Genomic DNA, 19687 nt, shown 5'->3' with positions numbered 1-19687 from the left:
GTGTTGTCTCTCTGCATAAACTTTGCGCTCTCATGTCATAGGGGAAAACCTCAGCAGCACATCCGTTGGAGTGACACGTCAAAATAAGAGCGGTAATTTCACAATGAAACTCTCTATATTAAAATGCATTGAAACACGCCTGAAAGGCAGAACAATTTATTTTCCAAAGTTACAGGGAGCCACAACAGAGGGCTGACGGAGCCGCGGGTTGCCGACCCCTGCCCTAGATAATCAGTTAGCGTCTCCAAACTAGTAGCCAGCATTTCTAAGCTAGCCACAAGTGTCCCTATAGTTGCTATAATTGCTACTCTGCTAATTGCAGAGTAGCAATTAGCTTTCGTACAGTAGTTTGAAAACATGTCCCAACAACTAGCATCCTTAGTTTAGCAGCTAGCATGTCTAAGCAAGTTGTAAGTATCCCTAGACAATCAATTAACATCCCCAAGCTAGTAACTATCATGTCTAAGCTAGTCACAAGTGTCCCTAATCAAGCAGCTAGCATCCTTAGGCTAGTAACTAGTATAAGCAAGCTATTCACAAGTGTCTCTCAACAAGCAACCTGCATCCTTAGGATAGCAACTAGCGTTCCTAAGCTAGTCAAAAATATCTCTCAACAACCAGCTAGCATCCTTTGGATAGCAACTAGTATTCCTAAAGTAGTAAAAAGTATCTCTCAGCAAGCAACTAGTATCCTTAGGGTACCAACTAGCTTTCTGAGGTTTGCCACAAATACCCCACGACAAGCAGCTAACATTCCTAAGCGAGTCACAAGTATCTCTCAACAAGAAACTAGCATCCTTTGGGTAGCAACTAGCCTTCCTAAGCTTATAAAAAAGTATCTCTCAAGAAGCAACTAGCATCCTTAGTGTAGCAACTACAATTCCTAAGTTAGTCACACGTATCCTTAGACAAGTAACTAGCATCCTTAGACTAGCACTTAGCATTGTTTAGCTAGCCACAAGTATCCCTACCAAGCAATTAGCACCTCCAGGTTAGCAATAGCATTTCTGAGCTCATCACATGTATGCCAAGAAAAACAGCTAGCATTCCTAAGCTAGTCACAAATATCACTAAATAAATATCTGGCAATTAACATCTTTAGGCTAGCAACTAACATTCCTAAGCTAGTCACAAGTATCTAGAGACAAGCGGCTAACCTTTAGCAGTAGCAATTAGCATTTATAGGCAAGTCACTAGGATCTCTAGGTTAGCAACTATCACTTCTATGCTTGTGTCTTCCATTCCTAGGACTAGTGTTTCTAGGCTACTCAGCAGCATCCGTAAGCTATTGGTAAATTAAATATTCTGATTTGGTGCAGCAGGTTTTATAACACAACCTGAAGTCTTAATTCAGGAAAGAAATGCAATATTTTTCTTTGTCTTGCTTTCTTTCCTCTCCTGTTCCTAAAACTTTATCTTCCGTCCACATTCTTTATTTTCCTTCCTTGTTGCTTCTTTTCCCTTCCATCCCTCCTTTTCCTTCCTTTCCTTTCAGATTCACAATCAGCTTTATTGGCCAAGTACATGAACAGACATCCTTTCCTGTCTTATTCTTAACTTTCTTTTTCCTTCTTTGTTTTGTTTCCTTGCTTCTTTCCTTTAATTTCCTGTTCTCTCCATCCTTGTTAAATTTGACTTCTTGTTCCCTCTTTCTGTTGCAGTTTTCTTTATATTTATTCTTTACTCTTCTACAGTTTCCTTTCCTTCCCCTCTTCCTGGCTTTGCTTTTTAACACTCTGCTGAAACAGTGACTGTTTTTATTTTTATACATTATTATCAGACTCCGGTTTGTTTACATCAATGTTAGAACATTTCTTGTTGGCTACTTCCCATGATGCACCTCTGCTTCATGCTCTGCAGGATTTACAGGGTGACACAATAACATGATGCTTCAGCTCACATGATGCTCAGCTTCACATTCCTGTTTGTGTGTGTTTTTGTGCATTTTTGTCTGTGCACTACGCATTCAAAGCTCAATAATTGATTTCTTTGTGTGTCTTTTTTTTGGGTCCCAGTGGACTCAAACTGAACCACACCCCCGTCTGCTGCTGTGTGTTTCCTCAGGCTCAGGTTAAGGTCACGGTCTAATTATGTGTGTCTGTCTGTGTGTGTGTGTGTTTATGTGTGTGTGTTGTGTTATTGACCTATAGAAGGAGAGTGACCTCGTCAATACATCACTGTCCTCTGTTGCTCTAATGAAACTCACACAGTTGCTTCTTGTGGACTCAGCAGGAACCTTAAAGCCAGAAACTGTAATTGAAGCCGATGACTTTGAGTTCTGCTTATGTGTGACTCTGTGTGTGTGTGTGTGTGTGTGTGTGTGTGTGTGTGTGTGTGTGTGTGTGTGTGTGTGTGTGTGTGTGTGTCTGTGTGTGTGTGTGTCTGTGTCTGTGTCTGTGTCTGTGTGTGTCTGTGTCTGTGTCTGTGTGGCTTAGCATTAGCAAACCTCTTTGTTTACCTCAATGCTCGAAGTCACCTGAAATTAAATAAGATTTCTTGGAACTAGCAGCTTCTAAGAAGGAGTTTCACCTTGTTAAAAGTGCAAAAAAAAAAACAGATCTCAGCCTGTGTGGTTTCACATGAACAATAAATTATTAAAAATTCAAATTAAAGGTGCTTGAAATGTCATTATTCATCCAGAACACTGCCTGTGAGTTTACATAAATAGATGGATAGATGGATTTTACAGTAGCAGTGTAAAACAAAATACATATAATTGACACTGATGACATGTATACACATGCATAAACACTACACTTTAAGATTCCAATATCTATTTAAGAAAATGAATAACATTTTAAGAAAAATATTTAGAATTCAGATAGAACCAGTGCAATTTTAGAATTGTATCTTATTTTGAAAGGTATATTGTCTTCCTGCAAACAAACTTCTACTATTTATTGGAACTGGAAACTGTAAAAATTAACTTTAAGCTGTGAAATTTCATCAGTCACTTTATTCTGCATGTCTAATTTAAACATGTACAAAAATTAACAAAAAAATCCCCATTTGTACAACAATCTGTAAAACAAAAACAGAAAAAGAACCACTAAATGTTCTGTGTTCATCAGTGCAGCTGTGAAGAATTAGTGAGAATTATGTCAAGTCACCTTTTTTTTTTTTTTTAAAGTTTCCAGATTCTGTTTGTATCTTGCTCCTGTGAGATTTTTCCTCACTGTGGGCTCATTTTTCACTACAATCTAAAGTCCTGCACCTCTATGGAAACAGAACAACCAGGATTAGAAATGGATAAAACTGACTATGATTTAATATGTTGCAGTTATAATGCCATAAATCATGAAAAAGGAAAGAGAAAAAAACTAATTTTGTTTGATTATTTAATGTACAAATGCTAAAAAAAAAATATCTGGATTCACACAACAGGTGTTAACAACAATGGAAAAACATGGTGACTCATACTGAAGATATTTCACTATTTATGCTTTCAATTTGTTTCTACACTTTTCTTCTTTCTGCTTCAGTTAAAACACTGGTGGCTGCAGTTCAACTCAAAAGTCCCTGAATTTTTATCACATGATTGTTGATCTCAGCTGAGTTACCAATGGCTTAGTGTTTGTGCTGATTTGTTTAGAATTTTTAGATTTTTTTACAGAATCTTATTCAAACAAATGATTTCTTTTTGGTCATTTTTTAAGTATGACATGTAGAATAATGTGATTTTAATTAATTATCGTAATCTTAAGCACAGACTTTAATTTTCTGAAGGAACAGATGAGTGGTTTAATGACCATCAGAAAAGTGAAAATCTGATAGTTGTTCCTGCTCTGATAAATGGTGTCATTTAAAGCAATAACGTCTCTTTCAAACCCCCCGGTGAGTTAGCCTACAAGAAAAAAATAACAGTTAGATATCAGAACTGAAATATTTTTGCTCAAGCAAAGGAAGTCGGATATACACTACTGTTCAAAAGTTTGGGGTTAACCAGACAATTTCATGTTTGCCATGAAAACTCACACTTTTATCCATGTGCTAACATAACTGCACAAGGGTTTTCTAACCATCAGTGAGCCTTTCAGCACTATTAGCTAACACAATGTAGCATTAGAACACAGGAGTGATGGTTGCTGGAAATGTTCCTCTGTACTCCTATGGAGATATTCCAGTTAGAATAGTCATTTACCACATTAACAATGTCTAGACTGTATTTCTGATTAATATAATGTTATCTTCATGTAAAAAAAAAATGCTTTCCTTTCAACAATAAGGACATTTCTATATGACCCCAAACTTTTGAGCAGTAGAGTAATTCCAGAAGTTTGTGGTGAAACATGACTAAAAGCATGAACTGTGGTGCCAAGGCAGATCGTTCAACTTCATGTGTGCACCTTATATTCATGAAAAACTTACATTTGGGTTAAAGCAATATGTTTCTAGGATGAAATATTTCTTGTCATCCTGAATCTGCGCTGTGAGCTGGTTTTTAAAGGTTTCATTTCATTTGGAGCTGCTGCTGAAGGCTCCTCTCGGTCGTCCTCGCTGCTTCCTCCCGTGGATATCTGACCAATCGCAGACCCGCCGGCGTCTCGGCCGCATTTTTCTTTCGATATCACGAAGTCTGCATGTTGTGTTTGTGCTGCTGAAGGCCATTAAACACTGAAGCTATTGTCCCACTCAGAACCAACACACACTGCGAAGGTCATGAATTTGTATGAAGGTTTGTTTGCATGTAGAAAGTTTCTTATCGGCTGTGAGGACGTTTCACTCGGTCCAGTTTCCTCCCCGAGGTCAGATAGAGTTTATTCCTGTCTGACTTTTCACTGAGATCATGAGCTCTTGGAAATAACTGTACAATAAAATGCTCATCCTGTGCACACACACTGAACTCCAAGCAGTTTCTGAGAGGGTTTTTTTTCTTACTCACATTTTTCCCCACTGTGGGCTCATTTTCACTGTAATATAAAGTCCTCCACCTCTATGGAAGCAGAACAACCATGAAGAGGGAGAGAGAACTAAAAAATATTCTTTGTGCGGTATGACAGTTACAATGACCACAAATGTTAAGGTAAGCGCTGCAGGAACAGTTTGCTTTTATTGATCAGTTAGTTGTTTTGCCTATAAAATGGCATCAGATAATAAAATATGTCCACAATAGCACCCCAAAGTGAATTAATCTCACAAAATCATTGCATTTGAGAAGTTTTACTGAGAAAATGAATGGATGAGATGTGAAATAAAATCAGTCCGTAACAGCTTTGGTAGTTTAAACAGTCTGAAGTCCAAGGGGTTTCTGGGTGTTTTTTTTTCCTGTCACTTTTTTCTTCGCTGTAATTAAATTGTTGCACCTGTATGGAAACAGAACAGCCATGACTAGAAGTAGAAAGAACTCAGAAAGGCACTCTGTACCGTATGACACAGCTATAATGCCATAAACACGGACCGCAAATGTTAAGGTGAGGGCTGCAATAAATGCTGATTTTTGTTGTCTTAAAATGACAAAATCATGACGTGTCCACAATACAGCCCCGGAGTTCAAAACCGTGAGTTTACAAGCTAATTTGACAAAGAAAAACCTGGGTCAGTTTCATAAAAACATCACATTTGAGAAGCTTTAAGAGAAGAAAAGGTAAAATACAATATGATAAGATAAACTTTATTGATCCCACAGTGGGGAAAGTTCTTCATTGCAACAGCTCAAAAGACAGTTACTAAACAATATATATTAAAAACATAGAAAATAAAATAACAAGAATTGAAAATAACCTGGAACTAGACGAGCCCCCAGTAGAGGGCAGAACCACGCCCATGCATGATACTCTGTATCAATTTTGATCATCCTACGTATATCCCTTCCTACTTGATCTGCTGACCTCTAACTCCACAACTGAGCAGGGGACCTTAGACTGATCTTCAGTGCCAAATTTTATTATCCTGACTTCAGCACTTGCAGAGATATCTGAACGGACATACACACACACCCACCCACATACATACTTACCCAGCCAGATACCGAAGCGAATGCTATAACCCCACTGATGTACGTCAGGCGTGGTTAATCAGCATGTACAACATTGGAAATAAAAGTTATGACTACATACTATAGATATTTAACTATTTACATTTTAAATTAGTTTCCACACTAGTCTCCTCTCTGCTCTGTGTAAACACAGCCTGCAGTTCAGCCGAATATTGTCCCTGAATTTCTGTAACAGGACTGTCGGTCACATCAGAGTCACTGGTGGCTTCAGTGTTGTTTTGTGAAGTGCAGGATTTTTTGATTTTTACAGAATCTGTTTGGAGGAACAAATATTATTTTTCTAAATGTTTTAAATAAGAAATGTAGCATAAAACGATTTTGATCAAATGATTTTAAACTTCGGTTTGATTGATTTTCCTGACTGCATTAGATGAGTAGTTCAAGGACCATTGGAAAGTTAAAAACAACAATTCTTTCTCCTCTCACATTTCTGGCTCTGATTCACGATGTCTTTTTTTTAGTTTGTTTTAAAGGCAACGTGATTTTCAAAACTGTGGCTGCTTTTGGGGACATTTTACAGTTTATGCCATCAAATTACACAATTAGAATTAACTACAACTGCATTAATATCTTGTGAGATTAACTGTGAATACCAATTTCTGAATTTAAAAAGCATCAACAGCTGCATTTTTCTGACTGTAGTGATACAGATTTGACAGAAAGTTTGTGGTGCAGGTTTTTTTTATGATTTATAGTGAATTATTTTGCATATTAAATCAAAATCAGCAGCTGGATGAGCAGGATCTTTCCTGCATTCAGGAGTAGTTTGGTGTCCTCCAGATAAGTGTGAGCCATCTGTGAAAGAAAATCAGAACTAAGAATAAACTGCAGTTACATTTGTCAAAAATCATGCATCATAATACACATTTTTGTTTGTCAAGTGGTTAGAAATAACAATAAAATATGTCAATTTAGGTCGGATAAGTTAACACAGACATTTCCCTTCACTGCGTTCAGACTGATGAACCCTGATTAAAGCTCAGCCTTCACTCTGAACCAGACAGAGATGAATTTAGCAGCTCGTTGAAGAGTTGGCTTGAAAAGTGTCGTCTTCCAGCAGTGACCTTTGACGACTGTCTTCACTGCTGGAGGCTTCAAACGTTCAGAATCTGCTGTCAGCTTTACTTTATATCAACTTATAGATGGCGACAGGAATCACAGAGTATAAAAACATATTTAGCAGCTGTGGGTGGAGGATGGAGGAGTGTTTGGAGGAGGGTGTGTCCTTCCTGGTTATGCAACCTCTTCCTGCTACTGAGTTGTAAGAAACGACCAGAGTTCACTTGAAGAACCGGTCCTGAACTTTTTTTAGACGTGACGTATAAAATATTGCATCAGCATCTGTTAACATGTCATCTTTCAGTCATTCAAAGGTCGCCTTTCCATCGATGCTCTTCACATATTGTACAGTTGTTTGTACACGATTATCCATTAATAAGACGACATGCAGTTCAGACTTGATAAGTGACATAGATGTGATCCTAGGTTTGTTCTGGTCACATTTCCTTCACAACTTTTACAGAAAAAATTGTCCATTTAGAAAATGTCACGTCTGAATTAGGGATGGACCCAAGTATTTGAATATTCGGTCGTTACGATGGTATCCAAGTATCTATTTTGAGATCTGACTATTCGGATCACACACACACCCTGATTTGTGTTAACAGTTTGTTTTTGGCAGATTAGAGAAGACTCGACAGTTATTAGAGAATTTTTTAAAATTTTTATTTTATATCCCTTATTAATCCCACGAGGGGAAATTCAGATTTTTCGCATATCCCCATTTGGGGGGGTCAGAGCACAGGGTCAGCCGCGGTACTGCGCCCCTGGAGCAATTAGGGGTTTGGTGTCTTGCTCAGGGACACCTCGACATGAGGTGTCCCTGAGCAAGACAGGTGTGACTGCTGAAAGTTCATGAAGTTTAGCCAAAAAGTCTCTAGATTTGTATCCCATGACTGTTTGTCACAGTTGTGTTGCTAATGGCTTTATGGTTGAGCAGGGAAGTGCAGAATTATTTTGTTTTTTACAGAACCTGATTTGCGTAAACAGTTCATTTTTGGCAAAATTTTAAACGCGAAATATCAATTTTTGCTTTTGTTTGCAGCCATAAAACCCCCGATTCTTCAAACCTCCTGCGTGGTTGTTGTGGGAGCTATTGGTTTAAAAAAAAAAAAAAAAAAAAAAAAAAGATATCACTCCATCAATTCCACTATAGTGCTGCTAAAAACTGTGTAAACCTTGCAAATACTCAAGTAAAGGTGAGGCTTGTGTTTGGATCTGTTGTAGATTGGAGTAAGCAAGTTTTCTTTGAAAGTCTTTGAAAGTTTTCAGTTCTTTCATACTAAGCTAAGATATTAAAATTATTAATAATTAAATTTATCTGTAGACTTTTTGGTTGTGCTGAGAAACACAGAATTTTCATGTTTTTTGAAGAACCTGGTTACTGTACACACTTTATTTTGGGTGAATTTTTAAACAAGGCATGCAGAGTAAAGTAAAATATCAGGGTTTTGAGCTCTGATTTGGTTAACGTTTCCATTTAAGACTTGATTAGTTTGAGGACTGTTGGAAACTTCCAAACGTGAAAGATAAATGGTGGAATTTTGGCATTTTTTTGTTTGTTTTTCAAAGATAAGATGCCTTCAGAGGGTCAAGTATTGTATTTTTTTTTTTAAATTGCGCTTGTATTTGCATCCAAAACGCCTCGAAAACCCCGATTCTATCAAGTTTTCTATGTCATTATGAAGGGAGTTTTAACAGTTTCTACAGTCAGAGTAGAGTGAATTGAAATCAGGATTTTAAGCTTTGATTTGGTACATGACTGAACTGCATGATTAGTTTAAGGACTGTGGGAAATCTTTCTTAGTCTTATATTTAACACCTGCAGACGCTCAGGTAAAGATGAGGTTACAGCTAGAATGAATCTCCAGAAAATGAATGCAAGTCAGTTTTATGTAATGAAGCATGGTTGTGTGTGTTTGTGTGAGTGCAGTGACAATAACCACGAGGCTTGTGGGAAATAAACCGAGTTGTGTTGCAGACAGCAGGTGTCGGCTGTCAAGCTTCATATTTACAGCAGTGACTTAGATTTAGTCTGCTTTGTCAGACACAGGAAACCTCTCCCACAAACACACAAAAACACAAATGCACACTCAGAAACACACACTCCGTCTTTCCAGGAACAACGAGCTGCTGAGAAAACATCCAAACACACCTGCAGAGATCAGCAGGACTCAGACATGCAGCTGTGACCGTCAGAAAGCATCAGAGAATCCTGATTCAGTGTCTGCTTACCGTGTTTTTGTGAGGCTTTCAGCTGCTCCTCTGACCTTCATCTCTGTGTTTGTGTCTCCAGATGAACGTGAGGCGGTTCAGAAGAAGACCTTCACCAAATGGGTGAACTCCCACCTGTCCAGAGTGTCCTGTCGGATCACCGACCTCTACATGGACCTGAGGGACGGACGAATGCTCATCAAGCTGCTGGAGGTTCTGTCTGGAGAGAGACTGGTGGGTTTCACGCTTTTATTTGGAAAAGACCTGGCAGTTTTACATGGTACTCTCTTCCTGTAGTAATTCAAGTTCAGTTCTAAAAGCTCTTCAGTCACTTTCCCTCAGAAAAATCCACCAAAATGTATTTTAAAAAATCTGAAATGTACCTTCTAAAATTCTTAAATATTGTTTTTGAATCATAGTTTTGTCCCCCCCTTTTTTTTAGTTTATCAGTCCTGAACTCTAATATGTGTCATTTATTATCAAACAGGACAAAAATATTCATATTTTATTGCTAAAATAAGCAAATCTTTAACATAACAAATTATTTTTTGCTGTATTTGGTTACCATTCTTCTACTTCTTCCACATAGTCAGTGTCATTTTCAGCAATTTTCAGAGCAAGATTCTTCAACAACAAGTGAGAAATGTTAAAGAAAAGCAGACAAAAAAAACAGAGATTTTGAGCTATATTCATGATATAGTCTGTTTGTGCTGGAATGTGAATGAAAAGGACTTATACCTTCTGAACTCAAAGCAATTTGTGGGTGTTTTTGTCACATTTTTATTCACTGTGAACTCATTTTTTACTTTAATTTAGAGTCATGCACCTCTATGGAAACAGCAAAACCACCGTTAGAAACAGACAGAACCTAAATATGTCTAAATATAAGAAAGGTAAAGATAACCAAGCTTGCAGCACATTTAAACTTTGTGCTTTATTCTTACATTATATAATCGCACTCGCAGACTGTGAGGCTTGAAGCGTAACTTTAAAAAATATTATTAATATGAGTTATTGTTCTATATGGCTGGAAATGTGATATAATGAATATAAGTTATTTAAGGTTTCATCATGCTGTCTTTTTCTGTCCTGCATGGTGATAAAATAAGTGTTAAATTACAGTCTGTGGCAACAAAAATGTGTAAAAATACTTAACTTGAACTTGCAGAAACTCAGAACCTGCAGTGAGAGAAGTTATAAATGCTTCTTATTTCAGTTTTTAAATGCAACTTTATCAGTGTCCTTTAATATAGTTTCTTAGGTAGAAATAAATCATAAACACTAAGAATGAGTGTATATTAAGCCAAATAGTTTTATAAAACTTATTGTGCTGTCCAGATGAACTGTTTGACTTTCACTTCCTTTAATTTGTCCAAACTGATTTTTTTATGACTCCTGGCAGTTTCAGTTCTGCTCAGCTGCTTTTGGACAACTTTTACATTTAGTCTAATAAGGTCTGACACTAATAAAGAGTTGCTCTTCAGTGAGGAATTCTTTCAGCTGCAGATCTTATCTGGATGTTTATTCAGCTTTTTCTGGAAATGGAGTCCGACATTTATGACTCTTAGAATCATTAACCAGATATCACTGTACATCTTGTTCTGCTGGATCTCAGATGGTTTCATTTCATCTTTCCATCCATGCAGGTTTGTAGCTTAAAGTCGGTTTAGTCTGGGTGTAGTTTGTGTGTCTTGTAATAGCAGGCGTCTCAGTGCCCTTTACAAATATGAAAAGTCATAATAAAACAAATGTCGATGTTTATGGTGCAGCTTTTATATAACGTTACTTAGAAAGTAACAACAAAATTACATCCGGATGTGTAAAGATGTAAAAACACTCTAGAGATCGATGGTTTTATTGCTGCTGTGAGTCAGTCTGAGTTTATGTAAAGACTCCTGAGAGGTTAGAAGGTAATAATTCATGACAAGCTGCTCAATAAAAGCAGCAGTTTAAGGAGCCTGAGGAGGAATCTGTGATGTTTTTAGAGGTCTAAATAATTGTTCTTTTATCTATTTCTTCGTAGGAGTCAGTGCACAGTAATCCTCTGAACCCCAAAACTTTCGAGAAGGTTTCAAAGACATGTTACCGTTTAAAAAATCACCAAAATGACACCATTTATCACAGGCAGAAGCTGTCAAAACAAAATAAATTGTTGAATTTTCAACCATCTAAATGTCCTCAAACTAAACATGTGTGACTTTTGTTTTTGTCGGGAAAATAAACCAAATCTAAACTTAAATTTATATTTATCTAAATCAATTAATCTCTTTTTTTCTCCACATCTTATTTGAAAATTTGCCAAAAATGAACAATTTCCTCTAACCTGATTCATCGGACTAACATTTTGTGACTTAGTTGTGAATAGTAATCACATGACAAAAATTCAGGGACTTTTCAGCTGAACTGGGTTGAACTGCAGGCAGTGTACACACAGCACAGATAGGAGACAAATTTGTAATCTAAAATTATAAATGGTTAAATATCTATAGTGTGTAGAACCACTTTTACTTTGTAATCAAATTTGACTTTATTTTTCTACTAAAACTTTACTAGTCTGAGATCTAAAAAAATGCATATACTAAAGATAAATGTGACTTAACTTGGTTCTAATTTGGTGGTTTAAACCTCTGAACCACACAATGCGTCTGCGGCTTGAAAATGTATGTTTGATTTTGAAACCAAACCAAAATTACACCATTTCTCAGAGTCAATAACTGTCAAACTGAAGCAGTAATGTCATTTTAAACTTTCCAATGGTCCTTGTCATGCCTGACCTTGTGTGTTGTCAGGAAAATTTACCAAATCTGAGCTCAGTCACTTTATTCTGCATGTCTACTTGGAAAATGTGTCAAAAATGAACAGCTTACTCTAACCTGTATCTGTCAAAAACAAAAAAAATTCATTCTTCTGTGCAACTAAAAAGCACTGACTGACTCAGCTGCTCACATGAGAAATATATTTTTTTCAGATGAACTAGGATGAATTGCAGGCAGTGTTTACACTGCAGAGAGGAGAAAAATATGGAAACCAATTCAAAATCTGAGTAGATAAATATCTCTAATATGTAGTCACTTTTTTTCTTTTTGTTCCTTTATTGGTAACATGTGGACACTTGGAAAAATGTTGCACATGTTGATTGAAAGTTTTTAATGTTTTTCTAAAATATATGATCAATAAATTCTGTTTTCATATTTTTTTCATTTTCTATTGTTTATTGCTTATTAAAATTGTGTCATGCTGCATTAAAAGGCATTTCTGAGTTTTCGCTACCTCTAACCATGGTTTCCATGGAGGTGCAGGACTTTATACTTCAGTGAAAAATGTGACAGGAGCAAAAAAAAAAAAAACGATTGGGATTCAGAGGGTTAAAACAGAAGCTGCAGAGTTTATTTATTTATTAACATATTCTGCTATTTTTGCAAACTGACACTTTAATAGAAACAAAACACAAAACCTTGATTCCCCATCAGCTCCTTTTGTCTTAGTGTGCCGTTACCATGACAACAGGAATACATTAGCTCGGGCCACACTGCCCTCTCGGCCCATCGTCCGACTAGATTCCGCTCACGCTCGGATTTGTGTAAACTCTGCCAGCTTCACCCTCCATCGCCTCATGACTTCCAGCGCCGTCGGCCAAACTCTCCGCTTCTTCCTTCATTTCCTCCTCCTCTTCTTCTTCTACTTCTTTTCCCATTTCCTCTTCTTCCTCAACTACTTCTTCTTCTATTTTCTCCTCCTCTTTTTCTTTTACTTCCTCCTCTTGTGCTTCTTCTATTTCCTCTTTTTCTTATTCTCTTTTTCTTTGTTTTCTCTTCTTTTATTTCCTATTCTTTTTTTCTCCTTTACTTGTTCTTCTTTTATTTCCTCCTCATGTTCTTCTTCCTTTTCTATTCCTCCTCCTTTTCTTCTTCTTCTTTTGTTTCTTCTTTTATTTCTTTTTCTTTTATTTTCTTCTGCTCTTCTTCTATTTCCTTTTCTACTTTATCTTTTATTTGCTGTTCTTCCTCCTCCTCTTCTTCTTCTTCTCCTCTTGTTTCTTCTTTCTTTTCCTCTTCTTTCATCCTCCTCCTCCTCCTCCTCTTCTTCTTTCATTTCCTCCTTTTCTTCTTCCCTTTCTTTTATTTCTTCTTGTTTTATTTCCTCCTCTTCGTCATTTTCGATTCCCTCTTCTTCTTCTTCCTCCTCCTCTTCTTCTTCTCTTATTTCTTCTCCTTCCTTTATTTCTTCCTCCTCTTCTTTTTAGTTCTTCCTTCTTTTCTCACCCTGTCAGACCCAAACACAGAAAACGGTCCGTCCTGAATCCCCCCGATTATTTCTACCTGTATCTACACAGTTTCTGATATGAAATAAGGACAGACTGCTGATGTTGGAGTGTCGATCAGGGCGGCTAGCAGACAGTGTGTCGGTGTTTTAAGTTGTGAAAGGAGGCATTGAGCAACTTTGAGGGTTTACAAGCAGCCAAAACGCCTCCAGAAGCAGCAGAAGAATCTGAAAGCGAGCAGCTGTTTCCACACTGCAGAGACACTTTAAAGGAACATTTTCTACAACATGAGCTGCTTTTATAGTTGTTTGTCAGCCAGCATAATGTTATTTACACCAGAGGAAACTGGTAGATCTGTTAGCAAAGCACCAAAAGTTAACGCACTGACTGTGGAATATCGATTTTTTTTTTTTTAATTTCAAGCAATTTCTGGGCGTTTTCTTTGTTCCTGTCAAATTTTTACTCACTTTTTCACTGTAATCTGAAGTCCTGCACCTCTATGGAAACAGAACCACTGTGACTAGAAGTAGAGAGAGCATTTTCTGTGCAGCAGTTAGAATTAATATATGATAATCCTTTATTACAGCAAAATTCCCCTGCTCTGGGAATAATAATGCAGCAAAGGGGACACAAAATGAAGGAACATCAATAGAAAAAAGTGAGAAGAAAATCCTGATACTCCAAATATATAAATAAATACACAATTAAGTAAGTGAAATTGAAGAACTATACAATTTGAAACGAAAATTAACTCAATAACAATCATAAATACAAATAATATAACAATTATTTTAATTATTTTTAATTATTGTGAAATATTTTGAAAACTAACTGCATTAAGCTGAGCAAAATAAAAGGTTTAATTTCTATGATACTGCATTTTGCAAAAATGAAAGAACAAATGGAATCGAAATGTGCAGAATTATTTCAAGTTTGCACAGATGTTACCAAAACTGGCGAGAAAAGTACATTTTGGCTCTACATATTAAAGATATTCTGCGATTGATATGTTTAATTTGTTTCCATTCTTGTCCCCTTTCTGCTCTGTGTAAACACATCCTGCAGTTCATCCTAGTTAATCTGAAAAGTCCCTGAATTTTTGCTATGTGACTGTTGGTGGTAGTTTTGTCACTCAATGCGTTTAAAATGACATGACTGTTTCTGTTTTACAGTTATTGACTCTGATAAATTAAACATACATTTCAAAGCTGCGGACACATTGTGGGGTTCAGAGGAATAAACCACAAATTAGAAATCAACTTAAATCACGTTTATCAAATCAGTCAAGTCAATCAATCCCGTTATCAAAGTTTTGTCACATGTTGGTACTTCACACCGGAGTCATTCAAGACCTTTCAGTTGCACTGAAGTGTGCAGAATTTTCATTTTTTTACAGAATCTGTTAAAAGCAAATGGTTAATTTCCCCTAATTTTTAAATCTGACATGTAGAATAAAATAATTTTTGTTAAAATGTCATCATTGTAAGCTGAGATTTGATTAAGTTTGTTCACATAACAGAATATGACAGATGAGCACTTCAAGAACCATCAGAAAGTTAAAAATCTGCTGATTATTTTGGTTTTTACAGTGTCTGACTCTGATAAATGGTGTAATTTTGGTGATTTTTCTGAGTGAATAATGTTTTTGAATGTTTTAGGGTTCAGACAGTTTATGTGTTTTACTGTTCTTGGCTGAAGTGGAACTTTTTGTCCACTCTGTGTGACGTTAAATCTGCTCATTGTGATTAGTACGTTGAGTCAGAAACTTGAAAGTAGCTGCCGATGTCAACAGTATTCATCATTAGAACATTTCGACCAGTGTGGACGGAATCATAAATTATGTAGATTATAAATAAATGTTTTCCCAAACAGACAGCTGTAGGACAGAAAGGCAGCGAGGAAAGATGGAATTAGAGGAATCTGAACAACTTCAGGGCGCTAAAATGTCAAAATTATGTCTCAAAAGGTTCCATAACTGCAGATCTTTAGTAATTATTTGTGACAGTCTGCTGCTGTTAAGACTGTTTTCTAACAAAGACTATTTTCAGCAGTGGTTTAAACCACGTTTTGGCGCTTTGTTGTGTTTCCTGCAGCAGGACAGTGAGTCATGATGAACCACTGTGTGTGTTTTAATCGAAACGAATGAACAGTGAAGCTCTGAGGAATGAAGACACTGGTTATCAGATTGAAATGATTTATTTTCTCTTTACCACGGAGGCGTTTTAGCTGCTCCGATGTAAACTTGAGGCCTGAAGGTTTAGCTGAGGTCCTTGTCTCATGACACAGCAGGAAACCTGAAGGGGGAAATTCCCGTGTGGAGCTGCTGAAGGAGGTGAAGCTGTTTGTTTTCACGGCTTGAGGTGCTGATGTGAAGCTGGATGAAGCCGCCAGAACCGGATCTTAGGGCGGTTTGTTGGATTCGGTCCACCGGCAGACGAGAGTCCAAAATATCTCTGCATCCTGAGTCACTGAGCGGCTTTCAGCTGTTTGTGTCTGCGTGAGGAAAAGCAAAGACGGCGGTGTTGTTGTTGGACGGCGTCCTGGCCGTCGTTCGGTCGGTCAGACGGACGACATGTGGTGGACGGACTGCAGGACGGCTGCTCCAACAGTTATTTTATTGTGATTGTTTATTATTGCTGTGATTTGTTTTATTTATATTCAAGATTTATTCCAGATTTAAACATCCTGAACGCAACATCTGCAGCACAAGAAGTCATTAAAAGCTAAAAGAACCAAAGAGTGTGATGAAGAAAATGAGGAAATCCAAGAAAGCAGACCGAGATTTCCTTGAATTTTTGTCACATGATTGGTCGTTGCAGCAGAGTCACTAATGGCTTCACGATTGTGTAGAAGAACACAGAATTTTTGGTTTTTGACAGAATTTGGTTAGGAAATTTCTTCTAGATTTAAACATCCTTTAAGTAATTTAAAACAAAAAGAGCTTTAGAAATACGAGAGCCTCACATCCATGTGTGGTTTCAGCAGGCTAATAATTCCTTGATTTTTTTTGTGACATGACTGTTGCTCACAATTGAGTCACTAATGGCTTCACAATTGTGCAGAAGAACACTGAATTTTGAGCTTTTTAAAGAATTTGATTTGAACAAATGGTTTTTTTTGGCAAATTTTCAAATGAAACATAGAAATTATTTTTTGTGGTGATTTATTATCGGTGTGATTTGTTTTATTTATATTCAAGATTTATTCAAGACTTAAACATCTGAATGCAACATCTGCAGCACAAGACGTCATTAATAACAGAAAGAGCTGATGAACAAATGAGAAAAATTTTTGACAGAATGCGGTTTGGAGAAATGGTTTGTTTTTGACATTTCTTTTTCCAGTGAAACATGTAAACTTTTATTTTATTGTGCTTATTATTGTTGTGAATAGTTTTATTCACATTTCAAAATTTCTCTTTGTTCCTTGCTGCTATGGGTTGGGTTGTGGATTTCCTAAATTTTTGTCATGTGACTGTTGGTTGCAGCTGAGTCACTAATGGCTTTATGGTTACACAGAGGAGCGTATAATTTCTTGTTTTATACCGAGTCTAGTTAGAGCAAATGGTTTATTTCTGGCAAATTTTTTAAACAGACATGTAGACATTTATTTTCCTGTGGTGATTTATTATTGCTGTGTTTTGTTTTATTTATAATCTCAGAGTGTTTCAAGATTTAAACATCCTGAAACTAACATCTGTGACCCATGAAGTCATTAAAAACAGGAGGAGCTTAAAAGTATGATGATGAAAGCGAGAAAATATCAAAAAAACAAAAAAAAGAAGATAGCAAAGCCATCCACATGTGGAGGAGGCATGTTACGATCCAACCTCTAGGGGCTGGCTGGATGCAACAAAATAACCAGATGTAATTGGTTTAGGTGAAGGGATTTATTGCTTAGTAGTAAAAGGGAACGAAAAAGGTGACAACAAAACACAAGACTGGCGGGTGTTGCTAAAACAAAGAACAGAATAAAACATAACGGCTAACAAAGTTTACAACTAAGCTAAACACAAAGAAAACAACTAAACTCCTTAGCCAAACTGAATTACAGAAGCAACACCCACCACCAAGAACAAAAACTAATACAAAATGTGTACAAAACAACTAAACAGAACTGGTGCCTCTAAAACAGTATACATCATGAGCATAGTTTACGAAAGCTCAGCATACATAGTGGTTTCTATACAAAGTTGGCAACTACACAAGTGGAGCCTCAGTCTCCACACTAAACAAAAGCTGCCAACAAAAGGTCAGGGTTGTCTGGAGCGCAACCACAAGCGCTTCCAGACCGAAAGACCACACAAAAGTACCCAAAACCACGAAACACAGAGAGCACCAGGGTGGACTGGTCTAAACACCAGCCACCAAGCCTAATGGCGTGGTGGGGTTTTATAGTCCACAGGTGTGGTGCTTGGCTGCCTCCGATTGGTCCGGGGAGGAGGAGCTGGAGGGTGGTCCAATCAAGATGGCTGGAGGGCGGGGAGAACCAGACGAAAGTGCAGGTTGTCATCAGCTCGGTCGTCAGCTGAAACGGCTGGCAGCTGGGGCTCCAAAAGGCTCTACAACAAGCCACCGCTGAACCTACACACAAATCTCCCCCAAACAAAAGGCCCAACAAAGCACCACCTCAGAACGAACGGCACACCAATACTGGTGGCCGTAACACCCCTCCCCTTAAAATACAAACCCCTAGGTTTGTACAAACAAAAACCATCACCAACCACCTCAAACCAAAAATCCACCACCAACACCAAAATCAAAATAACCTACTAAGCAATGAAATCACCTTACCTGTTAGCTGCGGGACCACTAGTGGATCCTGGACCCCTAGTAATCCGGACCCCTAGTACATTCCGGACGAGCCCCCACTTGTTACGATCCAACCTCTAGGGGCTGGCTGGATGCAACAAAATAACCAGATGTAATTGGTTTAGGTGAAGGGATTTATTGCTTAGTAGTAAAAGGGAACGAAAAAGGTGACAACAAAACACAAGACTGGCGGGTGTTGCTAAAACAAAGAACAGAATAAAACATAACGGCTAACAGAGTTTACAACTAAGCTAAACACAAAGAAAACAACTAAACTCCTTAGCCAAACTGAATTACAGAAGCAACACCCACCACCAAGAACACAAACTAATACAAAATGTGTACAAAACAACTAAACAGAACTGGTGCCTCTAAAACAGTATACATCATGAGCATAGTTTACGAAAGCTCAGCATACATAGTGGTTTCTATACAAAGTTAGCAACTACACAAGTGGAGCCTCAGTCTCCACACTAAACAAAAGCTGCTAACAAAAGGTCAGAGTTGTCTGGAGCACAACCACAAGTGCTTCCAGACCAAAAGACCACACAAAAGTACCCAAAACCACGAAACAGAGAGAGCACCAGGGTGGACTGGTCTAAACACCAGCCACCAAGACTGATGGTATGGTGGTGCTTTACAGTGAGCAGGTGTGGTGCCTGGCTGCCTCTGGTTGGTCAGAGGAGGAGCTGCTGGAGGGTGGTCCAATGAGGACGGCCGGAGGGCGGGGAGAACCGGACGAGAGTGCAGGTCGTCATCAGCTCGGATAAGATTTCTTCAATTTTTGTCACATGACTGTTGGCTGCAGCAGAGTCACTGAAAGTGTGATGATTGTGCAGAGGAGCGCAGAATTTTTAGTTTTTGATGGACTCTGGTTTGAGAAAACTGTAAATCTGACATGTAGGTAGTTATTTTATTGTGGTTATTTATTGATGCTGTGCCTTGTTTTATTTATATTCCATGATTTCTTTTTGTTCCATGCTACTAGTCAACAGTCAGGCTGTGGAGGCAGCAGATTAAGAACTTCCAGAATTTTCCTTATGTGACTTTTTGCTGTAGCAGAGTCACTAATGACTTTTAAGTTGCACCAAAGACAACAGAATTACTTGTTTTTAAAAGAATTTCGTTAGTCCAAAGGGTGTAATTTTGGCATTTTTTTTTTTAAATGAGAAATGTAGACTATCCAATTCAGATGAAATGTCATGAGTCTTGGTTTAGATTTGTCTAATTTTACAAACAGAAAAATTTATGAACTAATCATTACATATGGTTAAAGATGAAAATAAATCTTTTTTTCTAGTTTCACTTTTTCTTCAGACAATAAAAGGTACCATTTTGTGAATTTTA

General features: G+C 37.5%; 2 protein-coding genes across 5 annotated transcripts in view; both read left to right on the top strand.

Annotated features, from left to right (window-relative positions):
• Window positions 1–19687, top strand: part of sptbn1 (spectrin, beta, non-erythrocytic 1) — a 196083-nt gene that overhangs the window by 105090 nt on the left and 71306 nt on the right. For all 4 annotated transcript variants that reach the window (XM_051959560.1, XM_051959559.1, XM_051959558.1 and 1 more), the window contains one exon: window positions 9351–9502. In XM_051959560.1, coding sequence (XP_051815520.1) covers window positions 9351–9502 — 152 coding nt within the window. The remainder of the gene's footprint in view (window positions 1–9350; window positions 9503–19687) is intronic.
• slc30a6 (solute carrier family 30 member 6) overlaps window positions 1–19687 on the top strand; it is a 580472-nt gene that overhangs the window by 514393 nt on the left and 46392 nt on the right. The window lies entirely within an intron of this gene.

The sequence above is a fragment of the Acanthochromis polyacanthus genome, chromosome 15, assembly GCF_021347895.1.
Source record: "Acanthochromis polyacanthus isolate Apoly-LR-REF ecotype Palm Island chromosome 15, KAUST_Apoly_ChrSc, whole genome shotgun sequence".
NCBI classification, from domain to species: domain Eukaryota; kingdom Metazoa; phylum Chordata; class Actinopteri; family Pomacentridae; genus Acanthochromis; species Acanthochromis polyacanthus.
Note: the sequence above shows the minus strand (reverse complement) of the source record. Positions and strands in the feature narration are given on the sequence as shown.